We start from the raw sequence: 20,212 nt of genomic DNA, 5'->3' as shown, positions 1-20,212 counted from the left end.
GAATGCTATTTCTGCGTTAGGAAATTGACTTGTTTTTACATGTGTCTGTGTACCTATATTCTCATTACCTTGCTCTGAACCAAAATGCCTATAAGACTTAGAGGCATACATTAGGTAAAATAGATCCAACTAAAGTGCAAATTGGACTGGACCCAGATTTTCTTGAACTTATATATATGTGGACCAACTTTCAGAACTGACAAAGTGGAATTTCACACATATTTGGGATGACCAGGGAGAAAATGTCTGCAAGAGCAAGTTGATTTACAAGCTCATTTTAGGTAGCTAAGATAGATTCAACTCTGGCTACAATGCACACAGAAAATATGGCTAGATTTTCTATGAGCACAAAGCATATACTATGTTTCAAATGATGCAAGGAAAAGCATAACTTCTCACTAGTAATTGTTTACAGTATATATTGTTTTGAAAATTTGTTAATATTTTTCGTATTAAAATATGAAAAACAGTAATATGCGTTCATTCATTCTTCGTGTCATTCTTTTTTTTCCCTTTCTCTCTCTCTTCTTTGGTGGGAGTGGGGTTTGGTCTTAGGGCCTTGCACTTGCTAGGCAAGTGTTCTACCAATTAACCAACACTTCTAGTTATTTTTTGAAATATGGTTCCCAGAAAATTGGGACGTTCTTATGCAGGTTTATAGACAATATATTTTCACTGGACAGTGCAGTCTTGGGATATGTGTCCACATATTGCACAAATGTGTTTGAAAAGGTTGGATATCTCAAATTTCTAAGAAAGGATAGACCCTGGCTTCTGAACACTATTCATGATTGCTGTTGGTTCTAAGGCACAAAGCTGGGTTTGGGTTGTCTATATAGAATTTGCTTAGAAAGACTTGTGGGACAGGTGTGGTGCGGGCGCGTGCACACACACACACACACAGACACAGCAGGCTGAATTAAAGACAGATTTTTAGGGAACATTTCTCTTAGTAATACAAATCAGTTACTGAAGGAGTGAGTGGGAGATAAACTAACAAACAGAATCCTTAAGAGAAACTATGAAATCAAATACCAGAACCAGGCAGGGTAGAAACCATGGTGAGTAGTAGCTTACATTAAAAATGGCAAGAAAATTTAGTCCTTTTTTGTTTTTGGATGACCAATAATCTCCATTATCTTCTCAGGATTCAAGTCACTTCTCTCTTAAACCCCAGCATTCTCTACCTGACACTAATTTCACTAAGACTGCTTTACCTGTAATGTTAGCACTCAATCATAGGTGGCCACCACAACAGGCAACAGTTAATTGTCATTATTAGACATTACAGTGAGAACAAAAGTGGTAAGAAATACTCTGGGGTCACTGGAAGATTCTTATTTTTTATTGCGATCAAGTTCAACTGGAGAGCATAGAGATATTGCAAAAACAGTCAACACTCGGTCAGATTCTAAGAATAAGAATAAAAAATAATCATATAGCTGCCTGCAGGGCTATAATAAAACCCTTTACTTATTTCAGCAGGATTTCACTTCTAGAGTTAACAGTCCTTCATTGTGAAAAAAAGTATATGTGAATGATCACCACTGGGCCCAGCTGCTGTAGCAGGGGAAGGGTGGGAGGCCATCCACGATCATATTGGGCGTGCTAGGGAAGGACAGTGGATGGTTGAGGCTTCATGGGAATAATGGCCAGGTGACTTCAGTGGAAATGGACAGCCTGCAGCCATATTCCCTGTAGGGGAAGTACTCTCCTGGCAGCAGTCATGCAAAGACACACCCTAGACTTGCTGCCAGAGATGTCTGCCCTGAACTCACTCCTGAAAGTAGGACACAAACAGCTCTTCACTTAATAGAGTGAGATCCAGAAAGTGTCAGGTGCTTCACCCCAAAGCATCTCTAGCCCCTCCACGGTGGGGGTGACCTTTTAATCACATCCTCCCCCCCAGATATTTGCATATGCTAAGCCCACACTGAGAACATGTCCTTGCTTCCCAGGTGCAGGGACCGCAGGGTTGAGGGTGGGGTGGGATGTTGTGGCCTAGGTCTGTAATGCATATGCTCAGGGGTTGGCTATTTTCAAGATGAGACTTTTCTAAAAGAAATCATTGTAATTGAGGGATTGATTAATACAGTTTAGATGAGTCATACTTTGCATTTTAAGATTCTTCAAATTTATATAACAACAATAATAATGATGATGCATTTAATAATAATTCAGGGTCATCTAGTCATATCCCCCCATGAACAAAGTAAATGTAACTGTTAAAAAAAATTCTGTATCCAATGCCCAACGTATGAAACTGTAACCTCTCTGTACATCAGTTTGATAATAAAAATTTGAGAAAAAAATAAAAAAATAAAAAAATTCTGCTGTGTGTGTGTGTGTGTGTGTGTGTGTGTGTGTGTGTGTGCTGGTGCTTAGTACTCAGGGCTTGGGGGCTGTCCCTTACCTCTTTTACTCCAGGCTAGTGCTCTGCCACTTGAGCTATATCTCCACTTCAGGCTTTTTGCTGGTTAATTGGACATAAGAGTTTCACAGACTTTCTTGCCTGGTTTGGCTTGGAACCAGGATTCTCAGATCTCAGTCTCTTGAGCAGCTAGGATTACAGGTGTGAGCCACTGGCACCCACTTAGAATTCTTCTTGTTAATATGGAGAGGCCAGTGGCTCCAACAAATCACACTTGTGATATCAGCAACAAAGTCATGTTGAAAACCTTTCTTGTGAGCAAAACTTTATCTTTTACTGCCTCACAATCCTCCACAGTATCCCCATTCTTTCATCAAACACACACACACACACACACACACACACACACACACACACACACACACTTTTCCTTCTTTTAAATTTCATGCTTGCTTTCAAGATGTTAGAATTTTATTGTGCTAATGCTAGTTAGCAATATCTCAAAACTAAAACAATATAGACCTAATTTGTAGCATTTGCCAGTGTCTGTAGTGTAAATATTTCCAACTGTGGTTGACTTCAAGCTTCCAACCAAACATTTAACAAGAGCCTGGCAGATTTAATAAATACAGCACAGCTGACTCTGCGGCTCCCAACTAACTCCCTCTAAGTTTCTGTTTTCTGACAAATCTCAACAGGCAAAGGTTTAAAATTCCGAGAGCTCTGTGGTTACTTGTGAGATGTAGTTCCTGTTAAGACCTAGGAGAAGACAGGACTTATCTGGAAGATTCCAGTAACTGGGACTCAATCACAGCACTTGTAGAGGAGGTCCAGTAAGGAAGCTGCCAGAAGGGGACCTCTCCTCCAGACAAGTGTCTTCATTCACTTATCTGCTGCTCTGGAAACTTTACAGAGCAATGGTTAATGCTCTTCTCGGCCTCCCTCTTTAAACCTTTCTACTTTTGCATAAAAGGAAGGGAAGCTTATTTTTTTTCTTTCTGAGTTATATTTACACTTCCCAAATCAGAAAATGTCCTAACCAGATAGGACAGGTGGCAACTGGCAACCACAGTTCAAAACCTGTTTGGTTTTTTTTTTTTTTCCATTTCGTTCTGAAATGTAGAAAGAAAGTGAGCTAAATGTTAGTTGCCTGTTTTATACACAGGACTAACAACAGAACAACGAACAACACTGAGAGAAAAAAGAAGAAATCAAATTTAAGACCAAGAGCTAGGAAAGGAAAATGGTATCATAAACCTAGCTACTCTGGGACACTTTAATCTTGGGGTCTTCATTATTTTTGTAAACCCACAAGCAACAAGGTGATTCTGAACTTAAGTTGTCAGGATGAAATGACGATATGGAGGATACTGGATTTTGTTTATGAAAATAAACTACATCTTTACCCGTGGAGATGCATAGTGAGAAAGGCTGATTGGATATAGGAAGATGAGAATTTTTTCAACCTTTTCTGGTTGAGTTTATTTTTTTTTTCCTATGGGTCTTCCTTTAAACTCTATGTCAGATTCTGCAATATTACTGACCACAGTAAATAAAAGTCTTAATAATTAGCCAGAGATTGGTGTCTTTGCAGTGGGAGGTGCTAAGGGGGTGAGGATGGGTGAAGTGGTACATAAGTAAACTGCAGTAGGCAAGATAGTCTCACACAAAGAAGCCCATTGGGAAAGAGTGACCTGTAATAATCAAGATAGCGAATTATCAGATCCTGTCCAGTTTTCCATCTGTCCAGTTTTCCTCCTCGCAGCCTCAAGTTCCCTCTTCTGCCCTCCACTTTCTTTTGCCCTCCCTGCTTTGAGGAAACAAACCCATGATCCCATTTACTCATTCCATGTACATTTATGGAATCTGCTTCATCCCAGAGATGTCAGGTGCTGGGAGACAGGATAGGGCGCAAGTCAGAGCTGGGTGTTTCTTCTGTAGGTTGCTGTTACAAGTTTATAGCATGAGAGACTGCATCAGACCAGATGGTCTGGGAAGCCCTCTCTCTGGTGGATCCTTCTGTGTAGAGACCAGAGTGAGGGGAGCAGGGATCCATGGGAAATAGCTGGACACCACCAACCTAGTCTTTGAGACAGATCCCTTTCTGCCCTGAGGCTCCTACTCAGCTCTTAGTATTCCTTCTCTACTAGTTCCATCTTATGCATCTTTAAACATTTACATATTCTCTTTCTACACAATTTCCTGTATATCCTCCCCTAAGTCCTACAATTGCTTCAGCTTCCTTCCTTTGCCCTTATTCTCTACATCAGCCCAGTGATTGGCTGCCCTCCCTCCCCCACAACCCCTGGCCTTTTCCAATCACCTGTCCACTCTCCTTGGTAGTCTGGCTCTGTCTGCATCCCCCATTAAGCTACTCTGAGGAAATGTCCTAGTGAATCTCAGGACCTTCTGGGAGGGCACCCACAGCCTACCCTTTGACTCTTCTCACTTTCATGAACATCTCTTTCTGGCGGTTTCCATGCCATATATATATATATATATATATATAATATATTATATATATATATTTATTTTTTGCCAGTCCTGAGCACTGTCTCTGGCTTCTTTTTGCTCAAGGCTAGCACTCTGCCACTTGAGCCACAGCACCACTTCTGGCCATTTTCTATATATGTGTGGTGCTGGGGAATCGAACCCAGGGCTTCATGTATACGAGGCAAGCACTCTTGCCATTAGGCCATATTCCCAACCCTCCATGCCATATTTCTTTCTAGAAATTTCACCTGAATCTAAGAACTCATTCTGTCTCTCCCTTTGTTTTCTCCTCTAGACAGTTAGTCTTCCTCAAGGCCCTCATTATTCTGAACATTTCGCTCCCCTGTTCCGTTCTAGCTGGACTAAGGTTAATCTACACTGAACTGACCTTGGCATGCCAGATGTTCCTTGGCTAAGATCTATCATTTAATCTCACCTTATTCCTAACTGTGACTATCCTCCAGTTTGCTCAGTCAAATCACAATGGTCTCAAGTCACTGTGGTAGAAGTTACAGTCACCTCACATTCACTTGATGCACACCACAGTTGCCTGTCCCCTCTTCCTCTCTCACTGCTGACTCCTGGCACACATGCAAGTGATTTCTCCCTGGGACAAATGTCTCACACTGTGGCCCACCAGGATAATAATCTCTCCAACACATAGCTCTGTAGGGGTCAATCCTTACATCAACACCTTGGGAGGGTCCCTGCTGGATGCCATCCCTCATACCCCAGAATACTGGGCAGAGGCCTTTCACCTTTGCTCCTTTGCCCTCTCTGTTTCTGTTCTCCCTTCCTCCACTGTTCCTAAAAGTCAAAGCATGGTTCACGTTCATGCCCCTAGTGAGACCTTAGTTGTTTGCTAAATCTTCCCCATTCTTTCTTCCTTACCCCACCTACAAGCCCAGCTAGGAACAATCATTCTTTTCAACATTTACCTTTGCATTACTGTATGGCCATGGGTCTCCTGCTTTTAGCTGTGAAAGTCCTCTAGGCAGTGGCTGTCTACCTGGCAGAGCCAAGGACTTGCCATGCACTTTTGGGAATGCATGGCAAGGACCAGAGAAAGAAAAACTAGAATGGAGATACCTAAACATCTACACAAAGCCTAAGAAATGTAAATGTAGCAGAGGACCATGGGGGTATTGAGCAGGGGCACTGCCAGGCTTAGGGTTGGGCTTTAGAGACTTCTCAGGGATTTGTGATCACCAATCTCCAAACAGAGGGATCGAGGACACAGTAGCCTTCTTATGCACCAGGCCAGCCAAAATATGGGAGCATCTCTGTGCCCCTCTACCAGCATACATGCCATATACCATACAGACTATTCGAATAAGCATCCCGATACTACACACATGCACACAAAATATACATGTCACATATACAGATTCACACACATACACATTACATAAATATATACCACACAATAAACACCCTATACACATACCACAAATACAGACACATCATACATCATATACATATGTATACCATGTACACATGATTATAACACACTCCACACATGTGCACATATACCAGACCCACACACATAAAATATACCACATACAATGTAACATATATTCCTCCATGTATGCATTACACAGATACACTCATATGCATCTCACATGCACATACAACTATACATATACACACATAAGTTTATGTGCATACATAAATGTATATACATCAATACTACACACCACATGAAAAATATGCATATATACATACAAACATCACACATACATACACACAACATATATAGCCAGTATACACACATCTACCACACACATACATATATCACTAACACACATATACCTACTGCACTCAGCACATATACCATGCACACATAAACAAGTGCACACCACCTATGTGTTTCCCTTTTCTCCAAAAATATCCCTAATCTCTGCTGCTGGCTCTCACCCAAACCTAGCCTGAAGTAATGTGTTATATAGTAATGGCTCAAGTTTACTCCAAATGCCAAGGAGCTCTGAAGATCACTGTGAGTCTCAGGCCTTATGCACTGACCAAATAAACCCAAAGGCAATGTGGAAAGTTTGTGATTTAGAACTTACATTGAAGGAGGAAACAAAGTAACCTGCCAAATGTGGAAAGACTTAGAGGATGGGGAAATCATCTCCTATCTCATGTTTTAGAAATTTCATGAAAGAAGGACACTTTGCAACCAATCACTGTCTATAAGGCAGAGAGAGTAGAATACAAGATGAATAATACAGATTTATTTTACTTTTTGTGGGGTTTTTGTTCTGTTTTTTTTTTTTCCTTTTTGTCATTGTTTTTTATTTCTGTACCCTTTGTCTTGTATGTAAGTTTATCTGATTTGGAAAGGGGAATGGGAAGCACAGAAATGGTGGGACAAAGGATGAACTAAGTCAGCAGTGATATTCACTAGACACTATGTTGAAAATGAGCTATACAACTCGGATGTCAGATGTGGGGGACGCAATTTAAAAATTCTTCCCCACTGAGGAGGATGTGCACATTGAATAGAATGCCTAAGGCAAACTAACATGTTTAAAATCCTTTCTATCATATTATTATTGATTCTGAACACATGAATTGAAAACCTCCATTAAAATGTTTCTGTATGACAAGCAGACAATAGAGAGGGACATGGCATTGGAGAAGGTAAAAGTTGGAACTTAGGAGCCTGAGAAGCTACGTAGGCAGTCATCAACCAAGACAATGCATTTTCCTATCATGGGAGAAATGACTATAGTTACAAGAACAATATACATGCTAAGACAACGAATATTCTGAAAGACTAGGCAAATACAGAAAGCATTAGTGACATTCTCTGTTTTTGAGCAGCTTGACTTTAACATACCTAGTTATACAAATGTTACATACACATAAAAATTATCTTGCTTCTTAAACTTGCAATTAGATTACCTTGGATTTTACATAGTTTTCAATTAGATGTTAAAAATAGATTGCTGGGGGCTGGGGATATAGCCTAGTGGCAAGAGTGCCTGCCTCGGTATACCCAAGGCCCTAGGTTCGATTCCCCAGCACCACATATACAGAAAACGGCCAGAAGCGGCGCTGTGGCTCAAGTGGCAGAGTGCTAGCCTTGAGCGGGAAGAAGCCAGGGACAGTGCTTAGGCCCTGAGTCCAAGGCCCAGGACTGGCCCCCCCAAAAAAAAAAAATAGATTGCTTATCTGCCATCTCTCTTTCTTTGTTCCTTTGGGAATATTGCACAATTGCCTGACATTTTTCTATAGGTCATTATATCTCAGATTCGCTTTCTGGTTTGTCTTTAATTTTTTGCATGTGATTTGATGTGGCATTTGTTGGCATTCATTTATTATGTTTGTTTTGTGCTTAGTGTTTTATTAAACGCAAGTTACAAATATCTATAGCAAAAAATGTCCCATTGAAACCATAGCACCATGTGTTCAATCCTCAAGAGAAGCAAAAAAATGTACAAGAGGAAAGTGTGTAAGAATCCAAACAATATGGCTTTGGTTATCCTTCAAAGAAGAACAGATAGAACCAAACCCCAGCCACCAGGCACACAGAGTTGGACAAACAGCACTCTGCTTTGCACCTTTTTTTTTTTCACAGCTCAACTGCAGCTTCTGTTCAGATGCTGCTAGATAATGTTTCTCCAGACCTAAAATGGGGTTTATCGCTTCAGAAGAGATGCATTGCACAGATAAAAACAACTTCCTCTAGCTGCTGATTAGATAAGGCTGCTCACATCCGTACTCCAAACCCCACAGGCTGCCCAATCTCCAATGAGAGGAGTTGCTGGCCCTTCTCTTCCCATCCTGAGCAACACTCCTTGGCCCCTTTCCCCTCTCCCTCAGGCTGAAGAGAAGCCACAGCCACTATCCACCCTGGACCACCCTGATCTCCTGCTAGAGACTTTAAACAGAGGAGGACATTTTCCCCTGGGACAACCAGTTAAAAATGTATGAATTCTCTTAGGATACCCAACGTCAGTCTTGAGACTTATGGATAGTGAGGAGGAGTTTCTATTGCAATTGAAGGAATAAAAAAAAATACTAGATTTATGTTACATAACCTATTTCTTTTCCTGCTGGATTCCTAGAGGAGGGGAAGACAGATTTTTTTTCACTATTTTTTTCTTCATTGTCAAAGTATGGTACAGAGGGGTTACAGATTCATATGAAAGGCAGTGAGTACATTTCTTGCTCTACTTGTTACCTCCTCCCTCATTTCCCCTCCTCCCCCGTCCCCTTTCCCTCTCCTACTTTTTTTCTCCTTCCTACATTTTTTGTCCCTGTTCAAAGCAAAGGACCATATATCTCTGAACATTAGAGGTGTGAGAGGTAACCTTCCTTTTGACTACTGAAGACCACCAAGAGATCCAAAGCAGAACATTCTAGGATGCATGTACATGTATAAATATAATACATTGTCATATGTGTCATACATTATATATGTATCATATACCATCTCTTTGTATTCAAACTTGTATTTACTTCTGACTAAGAGTAAGTGCTATGTAACACCACCCTGATTGTCAATACATGCATTGCCCTGCTTATCTTTTTTTTTTTTTCCTTATGGTACCAGGGTTTGAACTCAGTGCCTTGCACTTACTAGGCAGATACTCTACCAATTGAGTCACACTTCTAGTCCCAAGCTTTGCTCATCTTAACACCTCCACCAACCTAGCCCTGGTTTCCAACTTAGCTCTATAGTTCCTGTCTCTGGATTTCCCCTTGGGTTCAACTCTAAAGCATAAATCCATCCTTCTCAGGGCTACTTAGTGTGTGATTTCCACCTTCAAACCCTCCTTATTCATGCCCTGGGCTGTCCTTTCCTGCTCACCATATGCATTCATGAGCAACCCTCTATGGTTAAGGATAGTCCTGGGTGTGGAAACAGTTCAGGCCATGCCCATAATCCCCAGTTAGCCAAGGTGGAAGAGCACCCCACCTGTGCATCTGTCAGTACAGTACAACTTTACAGACTAGACATGGACACATGGAAGAACGGGTACAGAAAGAGACAAAGTCAGTAAGAGCCAACAACTTGCCACACAGAGAAGGATGGCACTTGGAAGGAAGATATTAAGTAAATACAGGAAGTCACAGGTTTTTATTTTCAAAGACAAAAATCGCCCTTGCTGTCTAGACTCAAATCCTGACACAGTCCCCCAAGGGAAGACTTAAGAGATCCTGGTCAGTGTTCACTATGTCAGCCTACTTTTCACTTCTCTGCATGTGTGTGGTAACTGAGTATACCTGGGGCTGCCTTAAGCGATCACTGCGTGCTTCCTCAGCTTCAAAGTCACTTCAGAAACAACCATGTCAGAGAGCTGGGAGCTCTCAGCTTTTAAAGAGAGTTAGTGTCTGAGAGTTTTAAAGAGACCACACTTAGGAATATATGTTTGTCTGAACTAAGGAAGAGAAGGGAAACATCAAAATGGTGAGACAAAGGGCAAAAAGTGAACCCATGCAACAGCTATACTTACAAGACAATCTGTTGTAAACTAACTGTAAAACTTGGGGTGGGGGGATTGGAGAGGAGGGAAGGTAGGAGAAAATGCGGGAAGAGGCAACAAGTTTAACAAGAAATATACTCACTACTTTTTGTATGTAACTGTAACCCCTCTGTATATCACCTGGACGCTAAAAAAAAAAAAAAAGAATGAGCTCAGTAGAGCTACAGTCTCATTAAGTAGACCCATTCTAATGAATAAATTTCTACTTGCCAGAAAGTTCTCCTTTTCATCTAACTTAAATTCTTCAGACTGAATTTCAAATCCTTTGTTTCTTCTTACATAGATATGGAAGAAAATTAGAGGCCTCTTGCCTTGCTCTGCCTTCTGACTGTGTCTTATAGTCCTCTACATACATGCTGAGGTCTATTTCACCAACGTGACACGAAACATACTTTTCTCATTCTGGGAATGACATACCTACCCATGTCAGCACGGCAATAGCAAGCAACTTTGGTCTAAACTTGATCTGGAACACCCAGTGCCCTAAATCTCTTTTTATCTTTCCCTATTCCAATAAATGCCTATATTTTCTGATTGCATTCATTTTGCTTACTTCACACATAAATTGTTATAATAACTAATGACTTTCTCTTCTGTGTTTGGCGATGTTACAATGTCACCTAATCCCTCTCTATTCTCAATCTAGCTACAACAGACTCCTTTACACATAAATCTGTAAGGTTTCTGTGTTGCACAAGTTGTATTATTTTTTAGCCTCCTCCTCCTCCTCCTCCTTCTTCCTTCTCCTCATCCTCCTTTCTTCTTCTTTGTTTGTGGATACTGGGACTAGACCCAATTTGGTGCTTTACCAGTTGAGCCACACCTTCACTTCCAGCTTTTTGTTGGTTAATTGCAGAAAAAAATTTCAAAGATTTATTTTCCTCGGCTTGCTTCAATCGGAGATGTTCAGATCTCTGCCTCATAAATTACTAGGATTATGGGCATAGCTACTAGCTCCCAGTGTCTGCCCTTTTTATCTCTTTTTTAAAAGTTATTTTGATTTTTATTGTCAAGATGATGTACAGAGGGGTTACAGTTACATACGTAAGCTAGTGAGTACATTGATTATCAAACTTGTTACCTCTTCCCTCATTTTTCTCTCACCTTCCCTCCTCCCCAATTTACCCCCTTCCCCAGTTGTACAGCTGGTTTACTACAAATTGTCATGTAAGTATTGCTGTTGCATTTTATATATGTTATTTTTGCTAGTGCTGGGGCATGATGTCAGGGTTTGAGTGTTGTCTCTTAGCTTTTTCTACTTAAGAATGGTACTCTACAACTTGAGCCACAGCTTTACTTCTAGCTTTTTGCTGGCTAATTGGAAATGGGAGTCTCAGGGGCTTTTTTGATCAGGTTGCCTTTGAACTCTGATCCTCAAATCTCAGCTTCCTGAGTAGGGAAGAAGGGAAGATGAGCCACCAGTGCCTGACATTAATACTTTTTTTTTGTCCTTTTAATTTCATGTCTTCAGCAAAGGGTGTCTATGTTTTGTTTTGTTTTTCATGTAGTGTGCAATGTCACCCTGGTACATGTGTTGTTCTTGATCCCTTGGAATGAAGAAATTGAGGCTCAAGGAAGAAAATGGCCAGGAGAGGTGATTTTCAATGGGTCCCTCCCTTCCTAGGAAGGGATTTTTTCTCCTTTTCTTGTTGCTATCCCTTCACGTTCTTTGTACTTTCACCCACTTGCATGGAATGATTTGATAAAATAAAGCTTCGAATTTATTTTTTCAAAAGTGTTCCTTAATATTATGTACACAGTAGACTGGTTGAATGCTACCCATTATAAATTATCTTAACAGATAACCTCTATCACCCTTTGCTAAAGCAAGTGTATTTCCATTAGGATTGATACAGCATGGTCTCTAAACATGGTTGCCATAAGGAATGGCTTTCATAGATGTCTTTCTTTGGGTGAGTGCTCTGGGGTTCCCTTTTCTCCTGGCTTTCTCTTCCACCCCTTTTCTGCCCAGTGCCTGATGTGCTTTACTGGCTATGAGCAATGGCTCCTTTGACCTCCAGCTGCCCATTGGACCTTCCTGTCCCAGTGTTTGGGGGCCCACTTCACACAGTTTTCTCGGCCTGTCTCCAGAAAATCAAGAAAACCAGGAATTTCCCAGCGTTATTAAATTTCACAATTCTATACTTCCTGATTTTTAAACCTCATTTTGAAGGAAAATGTAGACTTAAAATCATGTCTTAGGTGGCAAGAAACAAAGAGAGGAACTGCCAGGATGAGAGGAACCCACTCCAACTTCAAGGAAGCTCCATGCTGGGTATAGCAGAGACTAGAAGCTCAACACTACATGAAGGGTATGCCATCCAGGGAAACAGTCGTCAATGTCAACCAAAGCTGAGCCTCAGCTAGGAGGCTCACTCACTGAAAGATCAAAAGGATGATGTATGTAGGACATTTTTTCTGGCACTTGTGACCTTGACCCTTTTTATCTATACCATGTGAACTTCATATTCCTGTCTACTCTCTAGGAATCAGCCTGACTTTCAGTTCCCTAAAGGATGCCCATGCCATGACACCCCCCCTTCCGCCACCCCTCCCATGGCCTGCCTGCCCCATTTGCCAGTTGCTGTAGGGATTTCATAGCAAGCCCTCTACTTAAAACTAGCATACTAACTCTAACTTTGGGCTTTCCAGACGTTATGTGGTCCATGGATAACTTCTTTTGGCTCCTGGCCCTCAAACCCATTGCATTGCTATGAACATCTCAGACTTGTTTGGAGCAGCTCTTTGTGTCCCTGTTAAGTGAGGAATCAATACTCATTACAGTTAAGTGCTGCAGGGATTAAATCAATGAAATAACCCAGGGGCACCCCCCCCAAATTAGTTCTTCATATGGCTGCCACCTTTACAAGTTTTTACCATTTAGTACCATTATTGTCTTGATGCTGTTATTTAGTTGACTTTTTAATGTGTAAGTGTCTGTTTCTAGTAGGAATATGTGTCATATAATGCAGCACACAGTAAGAGAAGAATCACTTGCCATACTCAGAAGATAATCTTCAAAATAAACAAATAGAAATAAAGCATGCTCACCTGCATCCCAGTTTTGAGAAATCCTGAAATGATGTCTGTGACCTTACAGGGGGGTGACCCACAAGGGTCAGGATTCCCTATAGACAGACAAGTCGTAGGGCCTTTGTGGCTGATCCACACTCACCCTTGGTATCCTTTGCATCCTTCCTGATGCTCTTTAATGTACATAAGTGCTCCCAATATCACATTTTTAAACAAGTAGATATTCCAAGGAGTTAAGGACTCATTATCTTATGAGGACATGGCACAGTGGAATAAAAACTAGTCTTTAAGAAAGAAACTAAATTTAATTCTGACTCCATCATTTGATGTTGGTCAAGTCAGAGAGTTCCTCTGAGCCCCTCTCTTCTTCCAGTAAAATGGGTGGGAAAAAAGTTTTCCAAATACGAATGGTAGTATGTGTAAATTATCAGTGGAGTGATTTTGGATTATTCCATTCCCATCACTTTATGAAAAAGAATGTGAATGTTTGCTAACTTGGATAACCTACATTTCTCTGAAATATTTGGAATTCAAATTGTTTTATATTTGCTGAACATTTACTAATTTTCCATACAGTCTGATTATTTTAACAAGGTTGTAGCAGGAGCCAAAGGATTATGAGCTAGTCAATCTTCTATTTCTACTTAAGTCTGACCTTTAACAAGTGGAGATTCTATGGGTAACATATTCAGCCAGGAAAGGCTCCTCCTAACTAATGCATAGCTCTAAGGAAAAGAGACCACGCTATAGCACATAAAATGCTCATTAGATTTGATATTCATTCAAATGCATTGAGGATGGATGGAGTAATGGAGACACACACACCCCGTAGCAGAGTGATGCTCAACTCTATCATGGACCTGCCTGTGACTGTTTCTCTTCTGACATGCAAGAGGACCTTAGTCTGCCTATCTCCACATTGTATTTCCTCAACTTGATCGTTGAAGGAAACAATGAATAAAGTGCCTCATTTCCCTAAATCACTGCCTGGGAAAGACAATAGGTGATAGCAGTTTCATAATAATTGAGCATGTGCCAGCCTGAAGGTTGCCAGGACAACCCCACTTACCCATGCCTCGTTCACTCTTGGAATTCTGCTGTCCTCCAGAAGTGGAAAGGTCTTCGGGGACAGGCATGGGTTCATCACCATCATCTGGAGTATCACTGACAGGGGGGCTTTCCTTCCCTGTGGAGACAAAGAGGGGTGTGAGGTTCCAGTAGTCGTGGCCCCCAAAACCCATGCGTCCAGGTCTCACCTGGGCAGCTAGAGAAGGCTGCACAAAGAGGTGGTAATTAGACTGAGCTAATGCTTCCAGGTTAGGACTAACACATTTTTCTTGCAATATCATCGGCCAGGCATCAGTAGCTCAAGCCTGTGATGCCGCTACTCAGGAGGCTGAGATCTGAGTGAGGACTGTGGTTCCAAGCCGGCCCACGCAGGAAAGTTTGTGTGACTCTCATCTCCATTAACCACAAAAAAATACCAGAAGCGGATCTGTGGCTCAAGTGGTAGAGTGCTAGCTTTGAGCAAAGAAATCTCAGGGACAAGGCCTAGAGTTCAAGCCCCAGGAGAGGCATAAAAACAACAAAAATTGAACATTATTGACTTCCCCAAGTAAACAAACATGAGAGATAAAGATGTGTGAAAGAAAAGAAAAGCACTTATGATCCCACACAGTCCTACTATTAAAATTACAATGTGATATACACACGTATAAATATTATATGTATCTACATATTATGTAGTAGCATATTATTTTTCAAAATAAGCTAATTTTTCATTCTATCATTTAACTCAGGGCCTTGTACTCTATCTAGGCTTTTTTTTTTGGCCAGTCCTGGGCCTTGGACTCAGGGCCTGAGCACTGTCCCTGGCTTCTTCCCGCTCAAGGCTAGCACTCTGCCACTTGAGCCACAGCGCCGCTTCTGGCCGTTTTCTGTATATGTGGTGCTGGGGAATCAAACCTAGGGCCTCGTGTATCTGAGGCAGGCACTCTTGCCACTAGGCTATATCCCCAGCCCTATCTAGGCTTTTTTAAACTTATGGTTGGCATGCTACCACTTGAGCCACACCTCCAATATGGAATTTTCTTGGTTAAATGGAGATCGACTCATAGACTTTGCTACCTGGGGGGGCTTTGAACCCTATCTTTTAGGTCCTAGCCTTCTGAGTACCTTGGATTACAGGTGGGAGCCACTGACATCTGGCAAAATAAGCTAGCTTTTAGACATTTTCATGGACATTATTTCTCTGCCAGGGACCATTCTTCTACAATGTCACTTATAATATATACATGGTGATTTATTTGAATTCGACTTTTGGACTTATATATTGTTTTCTATCATTTTTCTTAATGATCAAACAATTGTTTATCATCCACTGAACATTCTTCCAGCCAATCTTTGTGCATATTTTTAATAATTATCATTTTTAAAAATCTCCAGAAATTCAGTGGTCAGGTATAAAGGCACCTACATTAAAAAAAATCTCTTCCCACATTCCAACAAAATTCTCCTATATGGCACTTCCCACTTGTTCTCCACAAATTTGCTTCATCTACCCATGTACTGGGTTGTTTTTGAGGATTCTGGTAGGATCTCTTACTCAGGGCTACACAGGCTGAGTCTTTTTTCTCTCAACTGCCAGAAGCTCTTTCTTCCACTTGTTCAATTGACTTAATCAAGTAGGGAACAGCTGCTCGGGCATGGATGAAAAGGGCCCTGTGACCACTACAGAAATAATCCTATTCCTGTATGCAAAGGTCTGTCACCCTGAGTTCTCTTGGAAATAGGAATAAACTACAATCCTCACAAATACAAAAGTGGCTTATGCTTCACCAAGTAGCAGTTGCCAAATGAAGTTAGGTTTTATAGAGCACCATTTTTATTTTGAATGGGTTAAAAGTAATTTGGGCTGGTACATGTAGGAATGAGGTCTACTGTTCACTCTGAGGAGTCCAACATTGGGAAATAATATGGCTCTTTCCCATAGAAGCAGAAAGTCCCACAGCTTCTGTTCTTCTGGGGCTAACTTCACCTTGAGATAAGCGACACAAACCACACGTGAGATACAGCTGGTGAGGACCTAAGCCATGGAAACCAATTCAGGATTGCTACTTGAAGAAGAGTTAGTATCAAGATTCTAATAAAGTTCTACAACAACAAAAGATGTGATTGTAGGTTCCTTGCAAGCTGGCAGGTCAGCACAATAGGCAAGATGGTCGACCCCTGTGGAGAACCCCTGACTTTGGGGAGGGCATATAAATGACAAATCAGATGTAAAATTGTCTAGAAAATATTATGAGGAATCATGTACCACATGTTTCTATTGGTCTGAATAATAAAACTCATACAAGAATGACACCAACATTTTAGGTGACTTGCAAGACTAGTAAAATCACCCCCAATGTATAAAAGAATCTTTACTGGAATCTTTAAAATAGAACCTGCCCAAGTACAGAGGAAGTGCTTTGGGGAATAGTATTACATTCTCTAGGAAACAGACATTACGATATAATATTCCAGTTTAGCTGTAATTAGCACAATTGGCATATATTCAGAGAGAGCATTATTGAGTATATTTGGATAGCCAATACAAGATAAATAGTTAAAGATAGGGCAGGATTATAAGAATTTCCCAAGGAAAAGCAAAAGGCCAAAGAGAAATTGATTGAAAGTGCTCAGGTTACACTAAAATTTGGACATGTGCATTAAGTCAGTGCTGGTTTCATTGTCCTAAAATAGAAGACTTTAAAAGTAAAAGGAGCTGGGTGCCGGTGGCTCATACCTGTAATGCTAGCTACTCAGGAGGCTGAGATCTGAGGATCGCAGTTTGAAGTCAGCTCCAGCAGGAAAGTAGGAAAGTCTGTGGGACTTATTTCTAATCAATTAACAAAAAGGTGGAAGTGCAAGTGGTAAAGTGCCAGCCTTGAGCACAAAAGTTAAGGGACAGTGCCCAGGCCATTAGTACAAGCCCTAGTACTGGCACCCCTCCCCCCTTCACAAATGCGGTAGCTGAATGTCACAGTGCTATTTTTCACCTCTTATGAGAGGAAAAATTCAGAACAGGAGAATACAAGAAGTGTATACAGCATGTGACAACTCTTAATTTCGCATGACAGTCTTAAATAATGGTTTAAAACAGGTGGTCAGAGGAAGTTTTCTTTTTGGTTGTAGCAAAAGAATCTTATACAAACTTTTTTAAAAATTAAAAACAAATCTATATAAAATGGTGACATTGCAAGATGACAAGCTGGATCAGCAGAGACCAAGCCATTTGCTTTTGCAAAGCCTTATAACATGCTGGCTTATAAGAAGGTAGCTCACACCTGTAATCCCAGCTATCAGGCGGCTGAGATCTGAGGATCTCGGTTCAAAGCCAGTCCAGGCAGGAAAGTCTGTGAGACTGTTATCTCCAATTAACCACCCCAAAAAGCTGTGGCTCAAGTGGTAGAGTACTACCCTTGAGCTGAAGAGTTTAGGGACAGCACCCAGGTCCAGAGTTCAAGCCCCATGACTGACCAAAACAAAAGCAAAAACAGAAACAGCCTTGTAACATGACTGAATAGAGATGCCAACTAATGTGCTACGAATCTGGTCCATGTCTTAACTTTTACAGGGCACTCTGGGTGTGCTTGTCTGCCCTGGATTCGTCAGCTATCATTATTTCCTAGTAAGTCTAAGATACTAATAGATTAAACCTTTCTTTAATTTTTAAATTATGATCTGCCCTGTAATAACTCTGGAATTCTCTATGATGTTCTGAGTCCTTGTAGATGCTATGGTACATGAGGACTAAGAGAAGATTGTGTAGAGAGGATCAGGACTTAGCCAATAAAAGGGTGCCATACTTTGTGCTTAAGTCACTCTAAAGTACATTTAAGTAGCTCTCAATTTCCTGTTTATTTTTAATTTAACTTATCAAATAAATTATTCCTTAATAATTTATTAGGAAACAATATCAGAGCTTGTGGAGGATGCTATCAACAGAAGTGCTTCTTATGAATGATACCTATCTTGAGTTCTGGCCCTAAAATGTCAGCTCTCAAGCATCCCTGATCGTTTATCTTGATACTTTTATTTACTTATTTATTTCTACATGGAAGAAAGAAAGTAATGAGAACAGTAGGGATTGTGATTCTAAAATCATGATCAATAGAAACTCTCAAAGCAGAAGAAACCACACAGGGAGAAATGAGAATAAAACATTAGCCTCCTTGTGTATAGAGGAATGGAGTAAAAAGTCAGAACTGGAAGGAGCCAAGTTGGATGCACTCGCATTCCCTCCAAGAGCTGGGTCTTAATTCAACCTTGCCTTGCCTTAGCTCACTGATGGGTTTTAAGAGATCCTCTGATTTGCCTAAAAGCCCCCTAGTGTGAGTTGTGGTTGCTGGGACATTAACCACTGATGTGTGTCCATGCCCAGGGATTTACATTCCTCACTGCTGGAAAACATCCAGGATGAAAGTTTATGCTTTATGAAAACCTTCATGATGGGTGAAATGGTTTATACGTTGACTTTCAACAAATTTGCCCCATCTACCATTCAAAATGTAAAACCATGCAGAGACAATAAAAGATTTTTTTTAAAAAAGACAAAATATAATGTATTCAACCAGCACACCCCAAATAAAAATGCACTGTAGTAAGATCTTTGGTGTGGAATTTAGGTTTGTATTGACCCTGCTACAAGAAGGGAAAATGACATGGTACATGTCTCTCCTTAAGTGTGATGAAATGCTAAAAAAACACAATGTTTGCCTAGTTCAGAGGATTGTGGGACAAATATAGCAATACTGATTGTGAATTTTCATATGGTAAATAAACATATGGTATTATTTGGCCAGCTGTGACGTCCTAAAGAAACATGTGTAGTACCCAGTTGCCACCTTTCCCTAAGAGCATGCAGAATGACATTCAAATGCATGTAAGTAGACATTGCATGGCAGCTAGTATTTAAATTAAATGGAATGCTTTTGAAGAGGCAATAAGATATCATTTGTTTAGAGAAATAAAAGAAACTTCTGGCTAATTTACAAATATGCCAATTTACATTTAACTCACTATTAAATATTATAAACAAAGCTCTGCCTGTGAGAAGTTTTTATGGGCAAATTAGATGAGAAATTTTATCATTAGCTTATCAAACTGCATGCAAATGACTTCTGAAGTAGATTATAGCTCACCCAACCAAGTTCTGCCATAACTCCCCATCCCAAATGCATGAGTTTTGAATCTATACAATTACTCAAGGGACCACAGTTCCTGGAGTAAATAAAAGCATTATGCATACAGAACCTCTGTTCTATAATAGAAGTGTAAGACAGTTACAATCTAGGCCTTAATACCACAGACTAGAGCTGGCCATACTCTAGAGCTGACTCTGGCTTTTTATGGGACTTCTTGTCAGTTAATTAAATTATCTAAGTTACTTAAAGCTCAGATACTTGTAACTTGGAGACAACTGTATCCTCTTCAATGGGGCTTTGTATGGTGGAGAAGAGAAAATACTTAGAGCAATGTTTGGCTGATGCAAAGAGTTCAATCCAAGTGATTTTAACCAGACTACAATGCTCTTATTACTATTCAAGGCATAGTTCTTGTGTCTATGTTCTAACAAAGACATAAGTAGCATTGAGAAACTATCCAATAACAAGAGTTATAGGAACCAGGGGGCCTTAAAAGTCAACTGGCTTAGCCAGGAGCTGGTAGCTTATGTTTGTAATCATAGATATTCAGGAGCCTGAAATCTGAGGATCTCAGTATCAAAGTCAGCCCAGGCAGGAAAGACCCTGAGACTCACATCTCCAATGAACCACCC

The 20,212-nt window shown here is 40.6% G+C and overlaps 1 protein-coding gene across 10 annotated transcripts in view; it reads right to left on the bottom strand.

Annotated features, from left to right (window-relative positions):
* Positions 1-20,212, bottom strand: part of Ikzf1 (IKAROS family zinc finger 1) — a 100,933-nt gene that overhangs the window by 57,597 nt on the left and 23,124 nt on the right. For all 10 annotated transcript variants that reach the window (XM_048339565.1, XM_048339568.1, XM_048339566.1 and 7 more), the window contains exon 3: positions 14,462-14,578. In XM_048339565.1, coding sequence (XP_048195522.1) covers positions 14,462-14,578 — 117 coding nt within the window. The remainder of the gene's footprint in view (positions 1-14,461; positions 14,579-20,212) is intronic.

Source organism: Perognathus longimembris, chromosome 2 (assembly GCF_023159225.1).
Source record: "Perognathus longimembris pacificus isolate PPM17 chromosome 2, ASM2315922v1, whole genome shotgun sequence".
Taxonomy (NCBI): domain Eukaryota; kingdom Metazoa; phylum Chordata; class Mammalia; order Rodentia; family Heteromyidae; genus Perognathus; species Perognathus longimembris.
Note: the sequence above shows the minus strand (reverse complement) of the source record. Positions and strands in the feature narration are given on the sequence as shown.